The 20,301-nt window shown below is 41.9% G+C and overlaps 1 protein-coding gene and 1 pseudogene across 1 annotated transcript; both read right to left on the bottom strand.

The window, feature by feature from the left end:
* Nucleotides 1–230: 230 nt before the first annotated feature.
* LOC139453308 (transcription elongation regulator 1-like) lies at nucleotides 231–19,717 on the bottom strand. The gene is made up of 21 exons (XM_071234964.1): nucleotides 19,474–19,717; nucleotides 17,892–18,207; nucleotides 17,480–17,629; nucleotides 16,890–17,049; nucleotides 16,684–16,722; nucleotides 16,346–16,482; nucleotides 15,998–16,127; nucleotides 13,927–14,045; nucleotides 13,216–13,307; nucleotides 12,065–12,204; nucleotides 11,360–11,417; nucleotides 10,811–10,985; nucleotides 10,172–10,380; nucleotides 9,382–9,532; nucleotides 5,864–6,031; nucleotides 4,417–4,620; nucleotides 3,320–3,499; nucleotides 2,089–2,172; nucleotides 1,739–1,839; nucleotides 985–1,045; nucleotides 231–436 (listed from the first exon to the last, which is right to left on the bottom strand). Exons 1-21 carry the CDS (start codon nucleotides 19,707–19,709, stop codon nucleotides 296–298), a joined length of 3,051 nt encoding a protein of 1,016 aa, XP_071091065.1. The 5' UTR covers nucleotides 19,710–19,717; the 3' UTR covers nucleotides 231–295.
* LOC139452906 (uncharacterized) lies at nucleotides 14,119–15,988 on the bottom strand (annotated as a pseudogene).
* Nucleotides 19,718–20,301: the final 584 nt, after the last annotated feature.

Raw genomic sequence — 20,301 nt, 5'->3', positions numbered from 1 at the left:
CAACGCCTTCAGGAAATGATGGCACTCAAATCAACCAGTCCTTCTAGCCGATCCCTTTAGTACGACAAAGGTAGGATGTTCTAATCCCAGTAGGATTGTGGGTTTGGGGGATTCACTCACGCAATTTGCTTTCCTTTCTGAAAATATTCTTTTGTTCTGCATTCTCATCTGAGAACAATGACTGGTTCACAGAACAGAAATTGCTGTCAATGTTAAAATTGTTTATTGAGTGAGCGCGAGATGACAACAATGGAGACAGGGACATAGCATATATACAGTGTTAAAACCAGTAGAACTATTTGGTACTGCGTCGTGAGGGCTCCGATGCTGTGGGCGGGGGAGGGGGGCCCTTCCGGTCTAAGTCGTCGATGTACTGCATTAGGATCTTCCTTCGTTCATCCTCCACACACTCCAAGACTAGGTAGCGCTTGTCATTCTGACAACGGAAATTATGCAAATCATCTTCACAGAAGTTAGATTACAAAATGCAAATTGTTTACAGTGAAACCTAATTCCAGTTTACGGGAATAATTAAGATTTCTTGTGAAATAATGGCGAGTTACGAAAGAAAATTCTAGATTCTTTTGTCACCCACCCAGCTTCTTGTTGCTGTTAACGCCACAGTCAGCTATATTTCAGCTATCACAGAGGCCTGTAAATTGTTGATTCTGGACCAGACAAACTGGTTCATAAGAGTTACGTCCCATGATAAAACAATTTCAACCATTGCACCTGATCTCTAATAACAAGCAATGGAGAGCTGGGGACCAAGTTACCAGGGTGTCTACCACTGACAAAGTAGACAACAATTTCTTTAATACTGTAAAGGTGACAATTTGGTATAGACGAAACGTTGCCTTTACAGTATTAAAGAAGTTGTTATCCATAAATTGTGTCTACTTTGTCATCTGTCAACTTCTAAGTAATGCCTATCAAACCACTGTGTCTACCACTGCGTGTATTGTCATCGACAACAGCACTTACTTGAAGTATTTTTTCGATGTCCTTCAGATGATGATCAGTATCTTCCAGCATCTTCTTGGACCTGAACAGCACAAGACACAAATCAATATCTGTACTGACCGTGTACCCCAGGTAGATACTTGTCAAGTGGGGTATTGGAAGGGTCAGTGAGTTCATGTGTAGCAATACTCTAAACAGTGTTTCGGATACACCAAGGAGAACAAGAGTTTGCCACTAACGCGGCTATATCCCCTGCCCCTGTTGCAGAATTTATGACATAATTAAATCTAAACAAACCCTAACCTTTTTTAACCGAGGTGGAACATGTCATCATGGTCATGGAATTGTTAAAAAAAAGAAGAGTTTGGAACCTAAGTCCATCTTGTTGGCATGGAAATGTAAAAAATAAAAATTTCTAAAATTTCTAAATAGCAAAAGGCACCAGTTCAGCATGTACTTGACAGACCTGCAAAGTTTCATGACAAAATATTGAACGGTTTCTGAGTTATGCTCCGGACTTGACGGACGGACGGACGGACAGAGCCTGTTTCTAATAATAACGTAAATCTGCTGGCAGAGAAGTACAGCTCCTCAAACTATGGAACGGCAGGACAGAAGAGGCATGGAAAGGGAGGAATAGAGGGGCATTGAGAGAACACTAATTATATCCATTGTGTATATGAAACAAAACATCGTTTTTAAGATATCTGACACTTTCAAAGCAGTTCATGTTTGCGATTAGTTTCAGATGTGCTATGCATAAGCTAACACTTACCGGTATGTAATGAGTTTTGTTTCTTTCAGAAGTTCACGGAAGTCTCCCTTAGCCTGTACAAACTTCTCGTGCATATATTCATTGAATTCCTTTTCTCTTTTCTGAAACACAGAAATAACTTCAAATAAAGATTGTTCTCTATTGAGAATCTGGTTTGACCAAAAAGGCTTGACATTGAACCTGTACTTTGGAAGAACATTTTTATACTTGTTTTAACCAAGTACTGGAAATACTAGCAAGTTACAAGGTATTGGTGTTACATTAATAAACCCTTGTTTAAAGATTAATAAACTCTGTTTTATCTGGCCTAATCACTGAATGGTCCTGTGACATAACTGCCTGGTACCCACCCTATCACTAGAGGAGAACTTGCTGTAGCGGGGGTCCTCCTTGATCATTTTCTTGGTCTCCTTCCAGTGAGACGTCAGTGAGATCTGGGACACAGGAACATATGTGAGACAACAATGCACACTACATATCAACATCGGTATGTTCATGAGAATTAACTCATGTTACATATACTCTGTACTCATTTCCACCTACATAAATACTTCTTCCCAGTATCACTACCACATCAGCTTGTATCCAGTGAGTGAGTGAGTGAGTGAGTGAGTGAGTGAGTGAGTGAGTGAAGGAGTGAGTGAGTGAGTGAAGGAGTGAGTGAGTGAGTTGAACACTGTCCCAGCACTGACAGCTGATAGGAAAGTGACACAGATCTACCACATCAGAGTGAGTGAGTGAGTTGAACACTGTCCCAGCACTGACAGCTGATAGGAAAGTGACACAGATCTATCACATCAGAGTGAGTGAGTGAGTTGAACACTGTCCCAGCACTGACAGCTGATAGGAAAGTGACACAGATCTACCACATTGGAGTGAGTGAGTGAGTTGAACACTGTCCCAGCACTGACAGCTGATAGGAAAGTGACACAGATCTACCACATCAGAGTGAGTGAGTGAGTTGAACACTGTCCCAGCACTGACACCTGATAGGAAAGTGACACAGATCTACCACATCAGAGTGTGTGAGTGAGTTGAACACTGTCCCAGCACTGACAGCTGATAGGAAAGTGACACAGATCTACCACATTGGAGTCGGAGTGAGTTTGGTTTAACACCGCTTTGAACAGTATCACAGTGATATCATGGCATGTCAGCTTGAAGTGGTAGGAAAGCCTTAAGTGATGCAGGTCTCAGACATTTACTACTTTGATGAAATCCACGGGAATGATGCTGACAAACCAAGAAACATAATTGGGCAAACAGGGATTTGAGACCACAATCATAGGTTTCTGGCGTGCCAAGGGATGCAACTCTGCACAGCGAACTGCCGTGCCTTAGATGACTGGCCCCCGCTGTCCCCCGCCACCAGATTGGAGAAACCAACCACCAAGCATGGTCATCCGAACCAATCTGGCACTCAAACCCATGACCTCATAATAGATGGTCAAGATATAAACAAAACCCAAAAGTTTTCAAGTCCTTCCTTCCCAGATTGGTTTTCAATCGCTCCCTGCCACCTACAACCCTGACTGTTGTAAACAAGGACCACAATTGTACCCCTCCCACTTGTCGCCTTACCTCGACTGTCTCCTCCAGTAGTTTATGGAACATTTCCTTGTTTCTCTTGGTCAGGTTCTCGATGTGTTCCTCGAACAGCTTCTCCTTCTCGTCCCGGTCCAGCTGATCAGCCTGGTCCCAGCGGTGGTCCCTCCGCAGCTGCTTGCGCGTGTCTCGCCAACTGGCCTCGGAGTTCCGTACCTCAAGTGCAGAGAATGGCGAGTGAGTAAACATAGCTGTACAACAATTGCCTGCAATCTGCCTCTGACAACCCATTATCTGATACAACTGAGCATCCCAGCCAGCCCACATGGGAGAGTTGGGCTTCAGTCACTGAAACTCGGCATGAACCAAAACTAAGTGAGCAACAAATAGCTGCCCTTTTGCCTATGGCCAGCAGAAATAGCAGAGGACCTGCTACAGCTTTTCAAGTCTTGCTAGTGGATTCTCACACATCATGTGGTAATATGAAAGAGTGAGTAAAAGGTCACTAAATGCCAGTCATTATCATGAGCAACATCTGGGTACAATGACACAATCCGATCAACCAAGTCAGTGAGTCAAGCAATACACCTCTGGGAGTGAGTCAGTATTCTGGTTATATCATGGCATGTCAGCTTATTGTGGGTGGAAAACCTGAAGTGATGCAGGTCTCAGACGTTTACCACTTCAGTGAAACCAATGAGCACGGGTATGGTGCCATAATCATAGGTTTATGGCGTGCCCAAGGGACGCATTTCTGCACAGCGAATCGCGGTGCCTTAGATGACTGCCCCCTACACCTCTGGGAACAAAATATTTATTATGGCATAGCTTTGTTATAGAAGGGCCAAAGTTTGCTTCTTCAGTCTACCCCTGTAAGGCCCCTTGTACAACTGCTTGACTGGAATAAGAACTATTCCAACTCCACTGTTAGAAAATGACACTACTCCTACAGTCCTTGCCAAACAGCCCAATAGTTAAGGTGTAATAAGGACTAGCAGAAACTTGTTCGTTTCTATTGCTGATTACTACCATTTGGTTTTGCACCAAGTGCCAAGACCCGATGTGTCCTACTTTTAATCCATCATCCCACAGACAATACTCTTCAATAAACAACCCTTAATGGCAGCACTCACCAGATCGGCCAGCAGGGCCTTGAAATGCTGAATAGACTCATCCTTCTTGTGTTGTTCCCGCTCCTTGTCACGCTCGCGGAGAGAGTTGGACAGTGTCCTCTGTACCTCTTTCTCTCGCTCACGCAGACTGTTCTCGATCCTCTCCTGCTTCTCCTTCTCCTTGCGATCTTTCTCTCTCTCTTTCTTCTCCTCAGAGTCGGAGTCCTGTCAGCACAATGGCAACAGAACATTAGCAGAATGGCAACAGAACATTTACAGAATGGCAACAGAACATTTACAGAATGGCAACAGAACATGAACAGAATGGCAACAGAACATGAACAGAATGGCAACAGAACATTTACAGAATGGCAACAGAACATGAACAGAATGGCAACAGAACATTAGCAGAATGGCAACAGAACATTTACAGAATGGCAACAGAACATTTGCAGAATGGCAACAGAACATTTACAGAATGGCAACAGAACATTTACAGAATGGCAACGGAACATTTACAGAATGGCAACAGAACAGTAACAGAATAGCAACATTAACAGAATGGACACGGAACATTAACAGAATGGCCATGGAACATTTACAGAATGGTAACAGAATAGCAACATTAACAGAATGGCCACTGAAAACATTTACAGAATGGCAACAGAACATTTACAGAATGGCAACGGAACATTTACAGAATGGCAACGGAACATTAGCAGAATGGCAACAGAACATTTACAGAATGGCAACAGAACATTTGCAGAATGGCAACAGAACATTTACAGAATGGCAACAGAACATTTACAGAATGGCAACGGAACATTTACAGAATGGCAACAGAACAGTAATAGAATAGCAACATTAACAGAATGGACACGGAACATTAACAGAATGGCCATGGAACATTTACAGAATGGTAACAGAATAGCAACATTAACAGAATGGCCACTGAAAACATTTACAGAATGGCAACAGAACATTTACAGAATGGCAACGGAACATTTACAGAATGGCAACAGAACAGTAACAGAATAGCAACATTAACAGAATGGACACGGAACATTAACAGAATGGCCATGGAACATTTACAGAATGGTAACAGAATAGCAACATTAACAGAATGGCCAAGGAACATTCACAGAATGGCAACAGAACATTTACAGAATGGTAACGGAACATTAGCAGAAAGGCAACAGAGCATTAACAGAATGGCAATGGAACATGATTGATTGATTGATTGATTGATTGATTGATTGATTGTTGTTTACCGCCACACTCAGCTATATTCCAGTTATATGACGGTGGTCTGTAAATAATCAAGTCTGGACCTGACAAACCAAGAAACACACAGAATTCAAATATAAAATCACAGGTTCCAGGCCTCCTAACTCAGCAGTGAATTACTCTGCGTTAGAAGACTGTGTCACACATATTTGTAAGGCTATTTCTAAGACAAGGTACTTACAGTGTCTAGATTACGAACATAGTCCTTGAACCAGTCCTCTCGCCTGGAGCTGCTGTCTACTGCTTCGTAACGAGAATCTGAATTGATTTTCTTTTTCACTTCACTCCAGCGAGAGTGCCGATCCAGTCCTGACGTCTCCTTCAGCAGACTGATGAAGTCGGCCTTCAGCTGAAATATCCAAAACACAAAGTTCACATATCTGGCCCGAACATCGTGAGGCATTACAACAAGCCCTGAAACAGAACAATTAGCCTGGAAACTGTTCAATTCCTGATCGTAAGTGGAGCACTCATTGGAACAAGGTTTAGCAGGAATAAAAGGAGTTTTTCATCATTGAACAAAACAGTTAATTGTTAAAGAGTTGCAAAAGAATATTATAATGTACAATTTATTGCATTAAACTGAACTTTCTTGCAAGATTATCATTGCAAAAGATGATGTGATGGCATTTATCTATCCCTATACCAATGTATTGTACAAAATTTACCCTCACATTTGCTGTAGAATAAACTGATATTTCTAGCCACATCTTATAAAATCAGGGACAAATTTACTCAAATCTTGTTTCATTGTTATTCTGTCATGAAATGTGAGAGTGAATTTATTTGAAGACATATCTGGACGACCTTCTTCAAAATGTGATCCTACTAAACTGAGGAGCAGTGAACATCAAGGATTTCACTTCACACATGTTGCTGATGAGGTGGACAATTTGGACGTTTTCACAATCGCCCAAATATCTCAATCTGACAATTCATTCAAAAGAATAGTAACATCCTTATTTAAAGCATTCCATTCCTAAGCTGATGACATCTTTACTGATTAAAATCCTAAACAAAATAACTGATACCCTCTTTCAGGCTTAGAAATTAACAATAAATAACCCAAAATATATCTCATGTTTTAATGAAAATGAGTGTCAGTAAATTTGATTAATGAGAAACAAAACGGTGAAATCTTTGAGCCTGAAAATGGGTTTGCATTTTCAATTATTCAATCATTAAATCTAATTACAGATTCAGATATCTGATGTCTTTATAGATTTCCATCCATAGTCAATTAACTCCATGTGGTAGAAGTCCAAAAACTTCATTATCTCTTTCATGTGTCAACCATCAAACATTCATTTACAGTACCGGTATATTCAGATTATCTGACCATAAACAGGCACATTAGTCTCACACAGAAGACACAGTATCGCGAATCTGTGACTAAGAAATCGGATGAAAAAGGTTTTAAATTTCACTGTCAGAATTGACAGCCGCTCATATGTTATCTCACGACGATGGATAGGCCAAACACAAAAGAATTCCAAAAGATTTTAAATGTCCACTGTAAGCAAAACTTGCTTGATGGTAGAAAGAACTTCCATACGTATCAAACGGCTTTGACACTTGAAGACACAATGAAGCAGGACTTTACATTTGACAGAAACTGCATTTACAGATTCATTCAGTTGTCTCATCATTGTGGCGAGCGAGACTTGAAATACAAAATCATTATTTTAAGCATGTTAAGAGGGACGTTAATCCCCAAAGAAGACATCAAAATCATTTTTTTCTTTTACCCATTAGCATCCAGTAGAAAATGTTAATCATGCACATTAATCGAGATATTCATTTATTGTGTCATCGGATCTTTGAAATATTGTGAAGTGAAAATCCTCGATCACTGTCACAAACGATGAGACAACTGCATGATCATCTCATGAACTGCGTTGACAATGATTTCCATAATTGTTCGTTAACAGAGAAGAGAAACAATATACCAGGCTTTGTGCCTCTCACATACTCAGAGTTTTTTGCACCGCTATTGCAAGGTGGGAAATCCCATAATGCATTGCAACTGAGAGAGACAGGAAGTTGTACATCGACAATTTCAACCCCGGGATCTATTCGACTGTGCTGCTCTCTTCTTTAGGTTGGGACATAAATCGACAATTAATAATAGGTAAACAAATACATTCTCTCTTCAAACAGAATGAATTACAGCAATTACAAATTATTTTCTCTCTATCATTTTTTCTTTACTTTTAAGATTAATATTTTCTAATATAAGATATATAATTAATTCTGAAATTAAAATCAACAGAAGTTACTCGATGTTTATTTGAACTGATTAAAATCAATCTTAAAATCAAAAGGCTAGAATGAAATACTTAAATTAATATGAAATCATTCTAACAAATTCAAATAGTTAAAAAATAATAGATCATGAATATCTGATACTGTCATGGCAGCCATTTGCATTGAAGAATGCAGGCTAGTGAATAATACTATGAAGACTAGACACTGCTGACAATAAATATGTGTAACTGTCTCTGAAGATATGACACACAATTTGCATAATACATCATCAACACATGATAATATGTCATTCAAAGCCTCTACAATTGGCTTTTATATGAACATAACACATTTACACCTGGAAAAAAAACAGGATTATCAAACTCCTATTTTTCAGTTCCTATCAACATTTTCATATGACATGTTTACAATTGTGTTCAAATTGAGCTTCCCATGTAATAGCTGCAGGTAATATTTACCTTCTTTTTATAACAATATGCTTTAACATTAAGTTCACAATAGTGAAAATAATAAACCCTTCCTTATTTCTGTAAGAATATCTAAAATAATCAGTACATTCTGTCAAATGTAGTGCAATTTATTAAATAGAAAGCTCAAATAAATCTTCTGAAAGAAAGCATTAGAAGTGAACTTAGTGATTTGTCTTCATGAAATCACAATTAGTCACATTAAATACATGAATAATCAAATATCACAAGTTTCTTTGGCTGTCTGATACATATATATCACATTAATATGTATTTTCTTACTGCTTGAAACACAGGATTTATCAACATAGGATCTAAATCTTATTTGTACTTACAATGCTGAAAAAAATCCTTTCCAAATTATCAATATGGTCAAACACTAACTTATTTTCTGCCATCATCCCAATTTTCAGCTCAGCAAGAGAACTTGACAAGACATTAAAAACAGCATTTCAATTATTTCAAAGGGAAAATTGTTAGAGAGTGGGGTTTAATGCCACTTTTAGCAGTATTTCAGTCATATCACAGCATAGCAGCCTAACGTGGGAGGAAAGCCCAAAGTGATCCAGGTACTGCCATTATCACTTTGATGGAACTCTCCATCATGGATATAGTGCTGACAGGCCAAGGATCACAATCACAATGAACTTGGTATTCAATGCACAGCCCAATGGATACTGACAGCTAACAGTTCAGTGAAGCAAGCTGGAGCCTTAGGCACTGGACCCTCAACAGAGGAAAAATAAACTAAGACCAGAAAAACAGGGAAAATATTCATTTCCTAAGATATCTCAAGTAATAATCAATATGTCACACAGTTTCTGCCTATCCAGCAATGAAAAACATGAAGCATACAGCAGAGCTCCAAGCAACAAAGCATGTATGAATTTTGCTGACTTGTCAAGTCTCTTGTCAAGCTGAGTTATCTCCCTTAGCCCTTGGAAGAATTGCGAGAAATGTGTACCTTTTCCTTCTGGTTGGATTTTTCTTCCTTCTCCTTACGACGGAGATCGGAGACATAGTCGTTGAAGATAGATTCTCGTTCTCGCATTTTGTCAATGCCCTTGAATCTATCATCTTTACCATACCGAGAGGCGAAGTCACTAAAGGATGACCTGAAACAAACACACACAAATAAAGGAGTGACAAGATAAGCTGTTCACATCTACACATACTGCTTGTCCATCAGCACCTTCAGGATGTCATGACAACCATGGGCACTGCTAGGACTGGCCTTCAGGCATTTACATCACTTGGTTTACAGATTAGCAGACCAAATATTTTACAAACAGGAATAGCAAAATTTTGGGGACAGTTCGTTTAATTAAAAACCTTTTGAGACTGTAGAGTAATTTCAGCACTGAAAACAAATTGAAATAAAGTCAATATACAGGGAGAGATTAACCCTTTGGCCTGACATTCCAAAAATCTCTTTTTCATTACTGTTTTCTTTCACCCAAATGTCAACGTTTTTTAGAAATCTCTTCATCACTAATGTCTTCATTTTTGTCAGATAACCATCCCAGCAGTTTAGGAAGATAAATTTGTAAGTCAAGTGATTAATGTGAGAAGCCAAAGTAGCCGTTGTGGACATGTCATATCCATGTCAGTCGTCTCTTACAACAAGGTACATGGGACCACTGTATTTCATTTAACATTTGGTTTTTAGTAGCCCCACGTCAGGTCCTCAAATACTGTTTCACAAAGGTATCATATCACTGTCTGCATCTGTTCAGAAATTCGGGACTACTGACTTTCCATGCAGCTTTGCTTCCTCCAATAGCTGCCGGAAAGAATCCTTCTTCTCCCGGAGTTTCCTGTGCTTCTCCCGCCTCTCCTCCTCGGCCCGCTCTTTGACGTACTGCTCGAACACCTGCTTCCTCTCCTTGGACGTCAGCAGCAGGTAGCGCGGGTCGAACACGATCTTGTGAAGCTCCTTCTCCCACGTCGAGAACGCCGATACCTGGTGGGAGGGGACAGGTTCTCAGGTTAGAAGTGGTATCAACATTCAAGCAGCCAAGGAAATAATATCAAATACAATTATTTACCCAAATTCCTGGCAGGTAAGAGCAAACTGTTATTTTTTCACTGACAGGATTGTCATCGTCATGAGTGAGCGTGTATGGTTTGAAGCCACTATTAGCATTATTCAAGTAATATCATGGCAGAGGACACCAGCAATGGGGTTCACATTTTGTACAAATGTGGGGAATCAAACCGGGGTCTCTCGCTTGAGGAGCTACCACATCACCCCCAAAGGTGTGTGAGTTTGCTTCACTATTGCAGTGAAATCCAAAGGGTCAGCTTGATGTGGAAGGCTTTAGGACAACAGAACAGCATGCTGTACACAAGACTGCAGCAGCGCCACTACATGACCACAACAGTGCTAGTACCTCCTTCTCTGCCAGCATGTCACGGAACTGCTTCATCCGGATCTCCAGGGGGACGATGGCTCTCTGCCTGGCTGCCTGCACCTCCGCCTCGATGGCCGCCTCCTTCCCAGCGTCGATCTTCTTGGGGAACGCTGTCTCCTTCTTGTCCTCCTCCTTGCTCTCGTCCTTGTCCATCCTGCCACAGACAGAACACATGCCCTTCACAACCTATTCCATATCCAGGACGATATCAAGTTTGACATCTCTTTCTTTTAGATACTTCAATATGTCCTGATCTTTCATCACTCAGGTAAATGATGCATGATCAGGTAATGGATGGTTATTCTTGTTAATGAACAGTTAAACTTGATGCAGAGACGGATGAGCATCTAACATTGATTTTTCTTAGTTTTTCTTTACATTTTATTTCGCTATTTTGTCACAATTAATGCTACTGCAAACACAATTTTTTTTAGAAAATCCTGATACACATGCCAGGATAATTGGAACATGTAGTTACAGCTCAAAAATCACAATCTGCAGAGTGGACAAAGACCAGATAAGACATACTTCTTTTTCTTGGATGCTGGTTCCTCATCGTCTTCTTTCTCCTCCTTCTTCTTCTCAGCTGAACACAATGTCAAACACATCAGTGAGTTTGTGAAGCAAGAAAAAGCATACCTCAAGAATTTACCAAATTAAAAAACGGACATTCATCACAGTAATTAATCTAGAGTTACCAAGCAATGAGTACGATTATACACCCATTTTCAATTAATTTTGACCCTACACTGGGAGTGAGTGAGCAACAGTTCTAGTATTCTGCAGTCAACAACATTTCAGCTATATCATGGAAGTAAGTAATGCTGGCCATGATGTGCTTGGATGACACACTGACAGCAAGGTCGTGGCAGTCAGACTCCCATGTTAGTCAGCTCTCACGCCAAGCAAGGCAAGCTGGGGACCTACGCCAAGGCAGACATCACATAACAGAGAGTGTCCACGATGACAGACAGATCACAACAGCGTGTAAGAAATCTAGAGAAACCGTGAGTAATGATGACTTACTAGCTGAAGGACAACTGTTGTCATTCACTGTTAATTTATCAGAGTCACGATCATCTTAGAACAATGTTAAGATCTGAGACTTGTTCTTCCTATGTTGTTCCCCATCCATAGTCTTATTATAATCATAGAAAGCCATTGTGAACATTCAATCTCACTTCAAGCCACAAGCATAAGGGTGTTATATTAAACACACCCAACTGGGTTTACCTTGCTTCGTGTCTGGGGGACCGGCAATCATCTTGTCCACATCCGGCCTGTTGAGAAGCTCCTCTGGTTTCTCCCACAGAGACTGCCTCTGACTGGGGTTGTAGAAGAAACACCGCCCATCTCCAGTCCACACAACACACCTACAAACAAAATGCTAACATGCACCAACTGTAAATATTGCACACCAACATTACGACCTGCATTAAGTATGAGAGAATAGTTTCTTGCAGAGCTACAGATAAGCTGTGTATTTGCGTAAAATACTCCCCAAAAATATTCAAAACCCAATTACTTTCAATCATCTTGCGTACAAAAACATGTGCATTAAAGGAAAAACTAAAATGTATAAAAACAGCACGCGTAAATACCAAAATGAAGCCTTTTTAGCATGCGTACAACAGAGCTAATTTCCGAAACACAATTATGAGCTAATTTACATTCTGAGTCAAGCCTATATATTTAGAACAGTTGTATACATCTAAAACATTATTTCGCTTTTTTTAAATGTTACAATGTTCACTAATTTTGGGAAAAACCCAATAAAGTGATGAATGGATGAGTGAAATAATATTGGTTACCCAATGAAAAATGTTATTACCCAATTAAAATAGAAATCCTAGAGTAAAAACTCAATTGCTCAAAAAGTTATCTGGAGTTCTGTTCTTGTGCAAATTTGCCCATGGAATGTAACATTAGTGATAGCAGAGCTTGAGAGTATGCCTATGCGAGAGTTGTGATAAGAGAAAACTACAGACTGTACCAGAAAACACAACACAAACTGACATACAGTGCCTCTATGCCTCCACAACAATGTGGAGTGATCAATGTACAGCCATAACGTCAATCTGATGCAACCCTTCCTCCCTGGTATGACCCCAATACAATTGCTATGACAGCCCGTCAAGATCCGAGTTTGAATTGGTCTACAGCAACCCATGCTTATCGTAAGAGGCTTTGGGACCGGGTGGTCAAAGTGGCTGACTTGGTAGATGCTTGTCATTGTAGGCAAATTGTGTAGATTGATGCTCCTGATGTCAGTCATTGGTTTGTCTGGACCAGACTCGATTAATTACAGACTGTCGTCATATAGCTGGAATATTGCTGTCAGCAGCATTAAACAACAAGCAAACAAGTGACTATGATTGACTTACCATGGCGTGCCGGGGACAGGTGTACTGGACACCGGTCGAGCTTTCTCTGCTGCCTTTTGTTCCTCCGTCTTCTCATCTTCCACTGGCTTCTCCTGGGGGGAACAAATATACATGTTAGCAGCAACACAACACAGACGATATAAGTAAACCGCATGGGTCATGATCATGGGAGTCTCAGGCAAGTAGATTCTTGGATATCTAGATAACAAGTATTTGTCACAAATTGACGAAATGTCCCCCGCCTGTATATACACCATAGTACCAAATATGAAGACAATCCAGCGATTAGTTCTTGAGATATTGCGGCAACACTGTTTTCCAACTCCAAAAGCAGATTTGCCTGCTGTGACCTTGAAAATGGGGTCAAGGTCACCAAAACCGACTGGTGTCTGCGGTGTCTGTATATACACCATAATTCCAAATATGAAGACAATCCAGCAATTAGTTCTTGAGATATCGTGGCAACACTGTTTTCCAACTCCAAAAGCAGATTTGCCTGCTGTGACCTTGAAAATGAGGTCAAGGTCACCAAAACCGACTGGTGTCTGCGAAATCTGTTTATACACCATAGTTCCAAATATGAAGACAATTCAGTGTTTAGTTCTTGAGATATCGCGGCAACAAACAGGTGGGACGTACGGACGGTCGTGAATACTATATTCCCCGCTTCGTGCTTTCGCGCGGCGGGGGACAATTAATAACCAAAACTACCTCCTCCTTTTCTTCTTCTTTTACTTCAGTCTCCATGGCAACCTCCTCTCCATTTGTGGCTCCATTTACATGAACAGGTGGCTCCGTCTTCACAGGTGCTGGCATCTGATTGACTGAAGCTGAAACAGACAGATCCATCATAGTTTGATCTGAATCATAATGTCTAGTTATATGCACTGGGAACATCACAGTTTAACATGGAAGACTCTTGTTGCAGTGTTTTCTATCAAATTCTACAGCCTCAACATAATGCTGTCTCTCCTGATGACAAATGATGTACTAAGGCCAATAAGTGGCAACATTGGGGGACAGTTACGTTCACAGCGACCATAATCCTATAACTACAAGATGCCCAGACTTCAAGGGTCTGGACTGCCATGGATACAACTGTCATGATCCTGTATACAGGGAGTACAGGGGCAGCTTATCCTTGGCCTCGCCCAACCTTCCCATTCTGATTCAACCAGTGTTTGGTGTTTCTCCCTACCTACCCATTCTGCCAGCATCTACTGTTTCTCCCTACCTTCCCAGTCAACCAGTGTCTGGTGTTTCTCCCTACCTTCCCATTCTCCCAGTATCTACAGTTTCTCCCTACCTTCCCAGTCACCCAGTGTCTGCTGTTTCTCCCTACCTTCCCATTCAGCCAGTGTCGGAGGTTTCTCCCTACCTTCCCATTCAGCCAGTATCTACAGTTTCTCCCTACCTTCCCAGTCACCCAGTGTCTGCTGTTTCTCCCTACCTTCCCAATCAGCCAGTGTCTGCTGTTTCTCCCTACCTTCCCATTCAGCTAGTGTCTGGTGTTTCTCCCTACCTTCCCATTCAGCCAGTGTCTCGTGTTTCTCCCTACCTTCCCATTCACACAGTGTCTGGTGTTTCTCCCTACCTTCCCATTCAGCCAGTATCTACTGTTTCTCCCTACCTTCCCAGTCACCCAGTGTCTGGTGTTTCTCCCTACCTTCCCATTCAGCCAGTATCTACTGTTTCTCCCTACCTTCCCATTCAGCCAGTGTCTAGTGTTTCTCCCTACCTTCCCATTCAGCCAGTATCTACTGTTTCTCCCTACCTTCCCATTCAGCCAGTGTCTGGTGTTTCTCCCTACCTTCCCATTCAGCCAGTGTCTGGTGTTTCTCCCTACCTTCCCATTCAGCCAGTGTCTAGTGTTTCTCCCTACCTTCCCAGTCAGCCAGTGTCTAGTGTTTCTCCCTACCTTCCCAGTCACCCAGTGTCTGGTGTTTCTCCCTACCTTCCCATTCAGCCGGTATCTACTGTTTCTCCCTACCTTCCCAGTCTTCCAGTGTCTGGTGTTTCTCCCTACCTTCCCATTCAGCCAGTGTCAGAGGTTTCTCCCTACCTTCCCAGTCATCCAGTGTCTGGTGTTTCTCCCTACCTTCCCAGTCAGCCAGTATCTACTGTTTCTCCCTACCTTCCCATTCAGCCAGTGTCTGCTTTTTCTCCCTACCTTCCCAGTCACCCAGTGTCTGGTGTTCCTCCCTAGCTTCCCATTCAGCCAGTGTCTAGTGTTTCTCCCTACCTTCCCAGTCAGCCAGTGTCTAGTGTTTCTCCCTACCTTCCCAGTCACCCAGTGTCTGGTGTTTCTCCCTACCTTCCCATTCAACCGGTATCTACTGTTGCTCCCTACCTTCCCAGTCACCCAGTGTCTGGTGTTTCTCCCTACCTTCCCATTCAGCCAGTGTCGGAGGTTTCTCCCTACCTTCCCAGTCATCCAGTGTCTGGTGTTTCTCCCTACCTTCCCATTCAGCCAGTATCTACTGTTTCTCCCTACCTTCCCATTCAGCCAGTGTCTGCTTTTTCTCCCTACCTTCCCAGTCACCCAGTGTCTAGTGTTTCTCTCTACCTTCCCATTCAGCCAGTGTCTGCTGTTTCTCCCTACCTTCCCAGTCATCCAGTGTCTAGTGTTTCTCCCTACCTTCCCATTCAGCCAGTGTCTAGTGTTTCTCCCTACCTTCCCAGTCACCCAGTGTCTAGTGTTTCTCCCTACCTTCCCATTCAGCCAGTGTCTGGTGTTTCTCCCTACCTTCCCATTCAGCCAGTGTCTGGTGTTTCTCCCTACCTTCCCATTCAGCCAGTGTCGGAGGTTTCTCCCACGTAGACTCCATAGTCCGTGAGTTGTAGTAGTAGCTCCTCCCATCAGCATTCTTGTGTTCCGACCACTCTGCCACCTCTGGGGGCTTTGGGGGCAGCTGGAGGCAAAACACAATAAGACAACATGTATATCTACAGATACAGTGACAACTTGCATCCTTAGTTCTAGACAAGCAGGGACCCAATATTACACATGAAATTCATAATTCAAATAAAGAATGAACTATATAGCACTAAGTTTAACTCAGTTAAGAAGTGAATATATTGTGGAGTTTCTCGATGGATGTTGACTCTCTATGGGGACCTGCTGACTCACCTGTGTCTGTGGGGGTTTCTGTACGGAGACTGCAGATTCCTGGGGTTGACTCTCTATGGGGACCTGCCCCATCATGGGCTGCTGCTGCTGGGGTACCGGCTGCTGGTTGAAGGCTGGTGGCATCATCCCAGGGTAGCCTGATGAAGGGGAGTATGAAGGGTGAGACTGTCAGACATTCACAACTCCAGCAGCAGTCTATTTACGGACTGTAATATAGCTTCGGTAATTGGTATTATTAATATTGTGAAACATGATACTCAATGTCAATACACACTGACTGAAAAAGATTAATATCAAAGAATGCCATGCCTATAGATATGACAATGTTGAAACAGTACCTTGAGTAGGTGACTGGTCGGCTTGGTTAGTCGCTTGAGCTGAAATTCAAAGGAAAAAAATAAAAAACTTGACAAATCCCCATGATCACTACATCAGCATAGCACAGCTCAAAAAGATCACACTGATTTTTCTTTTATCAACATACTCATATTTATTTAAGGTTAAGTTATTGTCCTTGCTGAATACAAAGATAAAGTTGTGTTACCCTGAGCTACTGCGGCCTGAGCAGCTGTTGTGGGCCCTGATGACGTTGTCGCCCCGCCCTGTGCTGCAGCCATTGCCTCCACCTCCGACTGAGTAATAATCTTCACATTCTCCGGCTTAGTCCAAGCGGATTCCCTCGTCCTTGCATTGTAGTAGTACATCTGCAACAAATAAGGTTCAGAATTACTTAAAATCAAATCTTGAATTGCTTTATAAGAAATGAGGTATGACAAAGTAGAACTGGCAGACTCATGAAATGAGAAGACAATTTATCTTAAGCGTTTATGTAACATTTCAGTGCTCACATTTGGACTACCAGACGAAAAGTGTGCCAAGGGCACTCAAGGCTGATTCAAAGTGTTGATACAAATCTTAAGATTAAGTTGGATCAGGAGTGAGTATCGTCTTGCCCATTTGACAGCAATATATTCCAAAAATATCCCCACATGGATTGGGAGATTGGGCATGACACACATTACAAAAATAAGCAATCACACATGGACCTATACCGTTGCCAGAAAACGATTAAACCATTAATTTATGCCAACATGCCTCTTAGGTCAGGGACTTATGTTAATTTCCTACACACACCTTGCCCTCAGCTGTCTTTGTTTCCACCCACAGCTCTGCGTCATTCTGTGCGGACTGCTGGGGAGGTCCGTAACCAGGAGGGGGCACAGAGAAGTTCGGAGGTGGCATCCCCGGGGGAGGCATGTTTGTTGGGGGCATCATGGGAGGTCTCTTGAAAAAGTAAAACCGATAATTTCATCCTAATGCAATATACCATTCAGCTTAACACAATAAAAATCCTGCTTTATTGTCAAGCTTAATAAAGATGACAAAAAACAATTTATTGACATCACACATTATTCACATATTCTACGAAACTTGCTTGTTATCAAACCACATATCTATCACTACTAACTACATGCTATCTATAACATTACATGAAGTATTAGTCTCTGATGGTTATTATCTCACAACATCTGATTCCTTAACTTACCATGCCTGGTGGGGGCATCCCTGGTGGTGGTGGCATACCCTGATGTGGCCCTGGGGGTCCCATGCCCGGGGGTGGTCCCATCCCAGGTGGGGGAGGACCCATTCCTGGAGGGGGAGGTCCCATGCCAGGCCCACCTGGGCCAAAGTTGGGATCAAACGGTGGTCTGCCAAAGGGAGGTGGTCCTCGAGGTGGAGGTCCACGCATTCCAGGGGGAGGTGGACCTCTCATGCCAGGTGGTGGTCCACGCATGCCTGGGGGTGGGGGCCCTCGGAAACGTGGGCCAGGCGGTCCTGGAGGTCTGCCAAATGGGCCTCCCCTAGAGATACAATGTGATGATCAAGTTATAACAGATGCTTAAGATGCTTATCTCAAAATTTATATGATACAATCTGTTAATCAAGTTAATTAAAAGTAGCTTATTATTGTTTTAACCATGAACTACTGAAAATATCCAGAATCATATTGTGCTAGTAGAAAGATGACTGTAATTTCAGTTCACATGCGTGCTTGTCAGTCCTTTCCATGACTGATGATTGAAGTTCCGGTATGAAAGCAGATTTTAAGGTATACAGTGGTATAGCTTGTAAAGTCATCCAAATTTTTCAGGTTTGAGATTTGTCATATAGTGACTCTCTCACACCGTGTCACAGACCGTGGTGGCTTGCCAACAACCCTGTGGTGATTCTGGGTTAGAATAAGTCCCCAGCAAGATATGCTGCTTGTAAGAGGTGACCAAATAGATCAGAGTGTTCCGGCTTAGTGACACGAGTGATTGTGTGTCATCGTAACCCAATGGTGTGGATCATTGTTCATAATATCAATCACTGGATTGTGTGGTTGTGTGTTTTGTACTTGCCGTTAAACAATCTTGTGACTAACCACGGATCTGGGGAGTCCTTTGAGTACCTGAGTTGTACTTAAGACCCGGTTGCCCAAGTTAATTGTCCTAGCCCTTGTCTAGACTTGATTATTTGCAGGCCACCATCATAGACTTGAGCAAGGCATTAAACAACCAACATGTACATAGCTTGCTGACGTACATGTTTGTTTAGCACTGCACCCAGCATTTTTCCAGCTATATGGTGGTGGTTTGTAAATAACCAAGTCTGGACCAGACACTCCAGTAATTGACATAAGAATAGATCTACGCAATTGGGATACAATGACATGCATCAACCAAGTCAGCGAGTCTGAACATCTGATCCTGTTGTCACTTCTAACAACATGAACAAGCTTGGGTTGCTGAAGACCAAATCTTGCTAACGAGAAACGTAACTTGTATATGACCGGTATCATAGCAGGAAGCCTGTTGACAGTAGAGTATGGGCATCACATGTCATATAGGAATTACAACCTAGCTAACACTTAGTAACAGTAGAATAACCATTTGTCTTTAATGTTGTGGTATTTCTACTTTTACTGTCAGCATGCAAATGTAGGTCATCATTCCTCAAGATAGAAAATAATACAGGTTGCAATGAACATTGCCCCCGTGCGTTAGAGTTTCTGAGTGTAGTTTTGGCCCTCACTAAAGTAGTTAATGCACTATTTTTAAGATGCATATATAATAAAACCAAATTACCAGTCGGGTCGGAAGCGTGGTCCACGGGGCCCCATGAAGCCACCTCTTCCCCGAGGGGGCCCTGGGAATCTGTTTTTGGGATGGAAGTCTGGCGGGTAATCGGGTGGATAGTCGGAAGGATAGTCTTGCGAATATCCTGACTCATTATATTCCCCAGAACCTTCCATTTGCTCCATTGGAGCTTCTGTAGAAGCCTCCGGGGCTGGTTGCGTTGGCTGACCATTGTCGTCCGCCATTTTGATATGATGGGGCACGCTGAAGTCGGTTGCATGTAAAACGTATCAAGATTTAGCACCGGAAGCAGATTTGTTTTTATATCAACAAGCACAATTCATTTTTAAAAACATTTCGGATTAAAAGAAAGACTGATACAAATGCGTAGGCTTCGTGCAAGCTAGTTTATCCTCGTGAAGGATTTCAAGATACAAATAATATCACGTTGCGATGAAGGGGATTTGAGAGATATTGAAACATATTTCTGTTTGACTGGCATTTTAGAAGTTGGTGAGTAAGTAAGAAAACGTACAATTTTTTTGGATAACAACTTCTGGTTTATTGCATATAGCTGGAGTAACAACCAAGTGACGCAAGGTATATATGCATGACATGTTGTGATAAGCAGCAGATTAACATACAGTTAATTGTACGAACCAAATGTACAGTAAGAATAACAAATAGCACACGGGTAATGAAGCCAGATATTAATTTAAACAGTCTAATGCTTGATGTAAAACATATTTCGTTTTCATAGCAATGTAAGAAGTGTAAGTGCTGATGTTTTTTCAGGGCGAAAAATTCATTGAAAGTAAGTTATAAGTTTATAAAGAT

The sequence above is a fragment of the Haliotis cracherodii genome, unplaced genomic scaffold (assembly GCF_022045235.1).
Source record: "Haliotis cracherodii isolate W230 unplaced genomic scaffold, xgHalCrac1.p SCAF_9, whole genome shotgun sequence".
Classification (NCBI taxonomy): Eukaryota; Metazoa; Mollusca; class Gastropoda; order Lepetellida; family Haliotidae; genus Haliotis; species Haliotis cracherodii.
This window is presented reverse-complemented; position numbering and strand designations above follow the sequence as displayed.

Excerpts from the sequence above, each read along its gene's own strand:
- LOC139453308 (XM_071234964.1), bottom strand. The coding sequence starts at position 19,709 with ATGGCGGACGACAATGGTCAGCCAACGCAACCAGCCCCGGAGGCTTCT. Across the intron at positions 3,500-4,416 it reads AGGCCCTGCTGGCCGATCTG|GTACGGAACTCCGAGGCCAG; the intron begins GTGAGTGCTGCC and ends TCTGCACTTGAG. Across the intron at positions 1,046-1,738 it reads ACAAAACTCATTACATACCG|GTCCAAGAAGATGCTGGAAG; the intron begins GTAAGTGTTAGC and ends TGTGCTGTTCAG.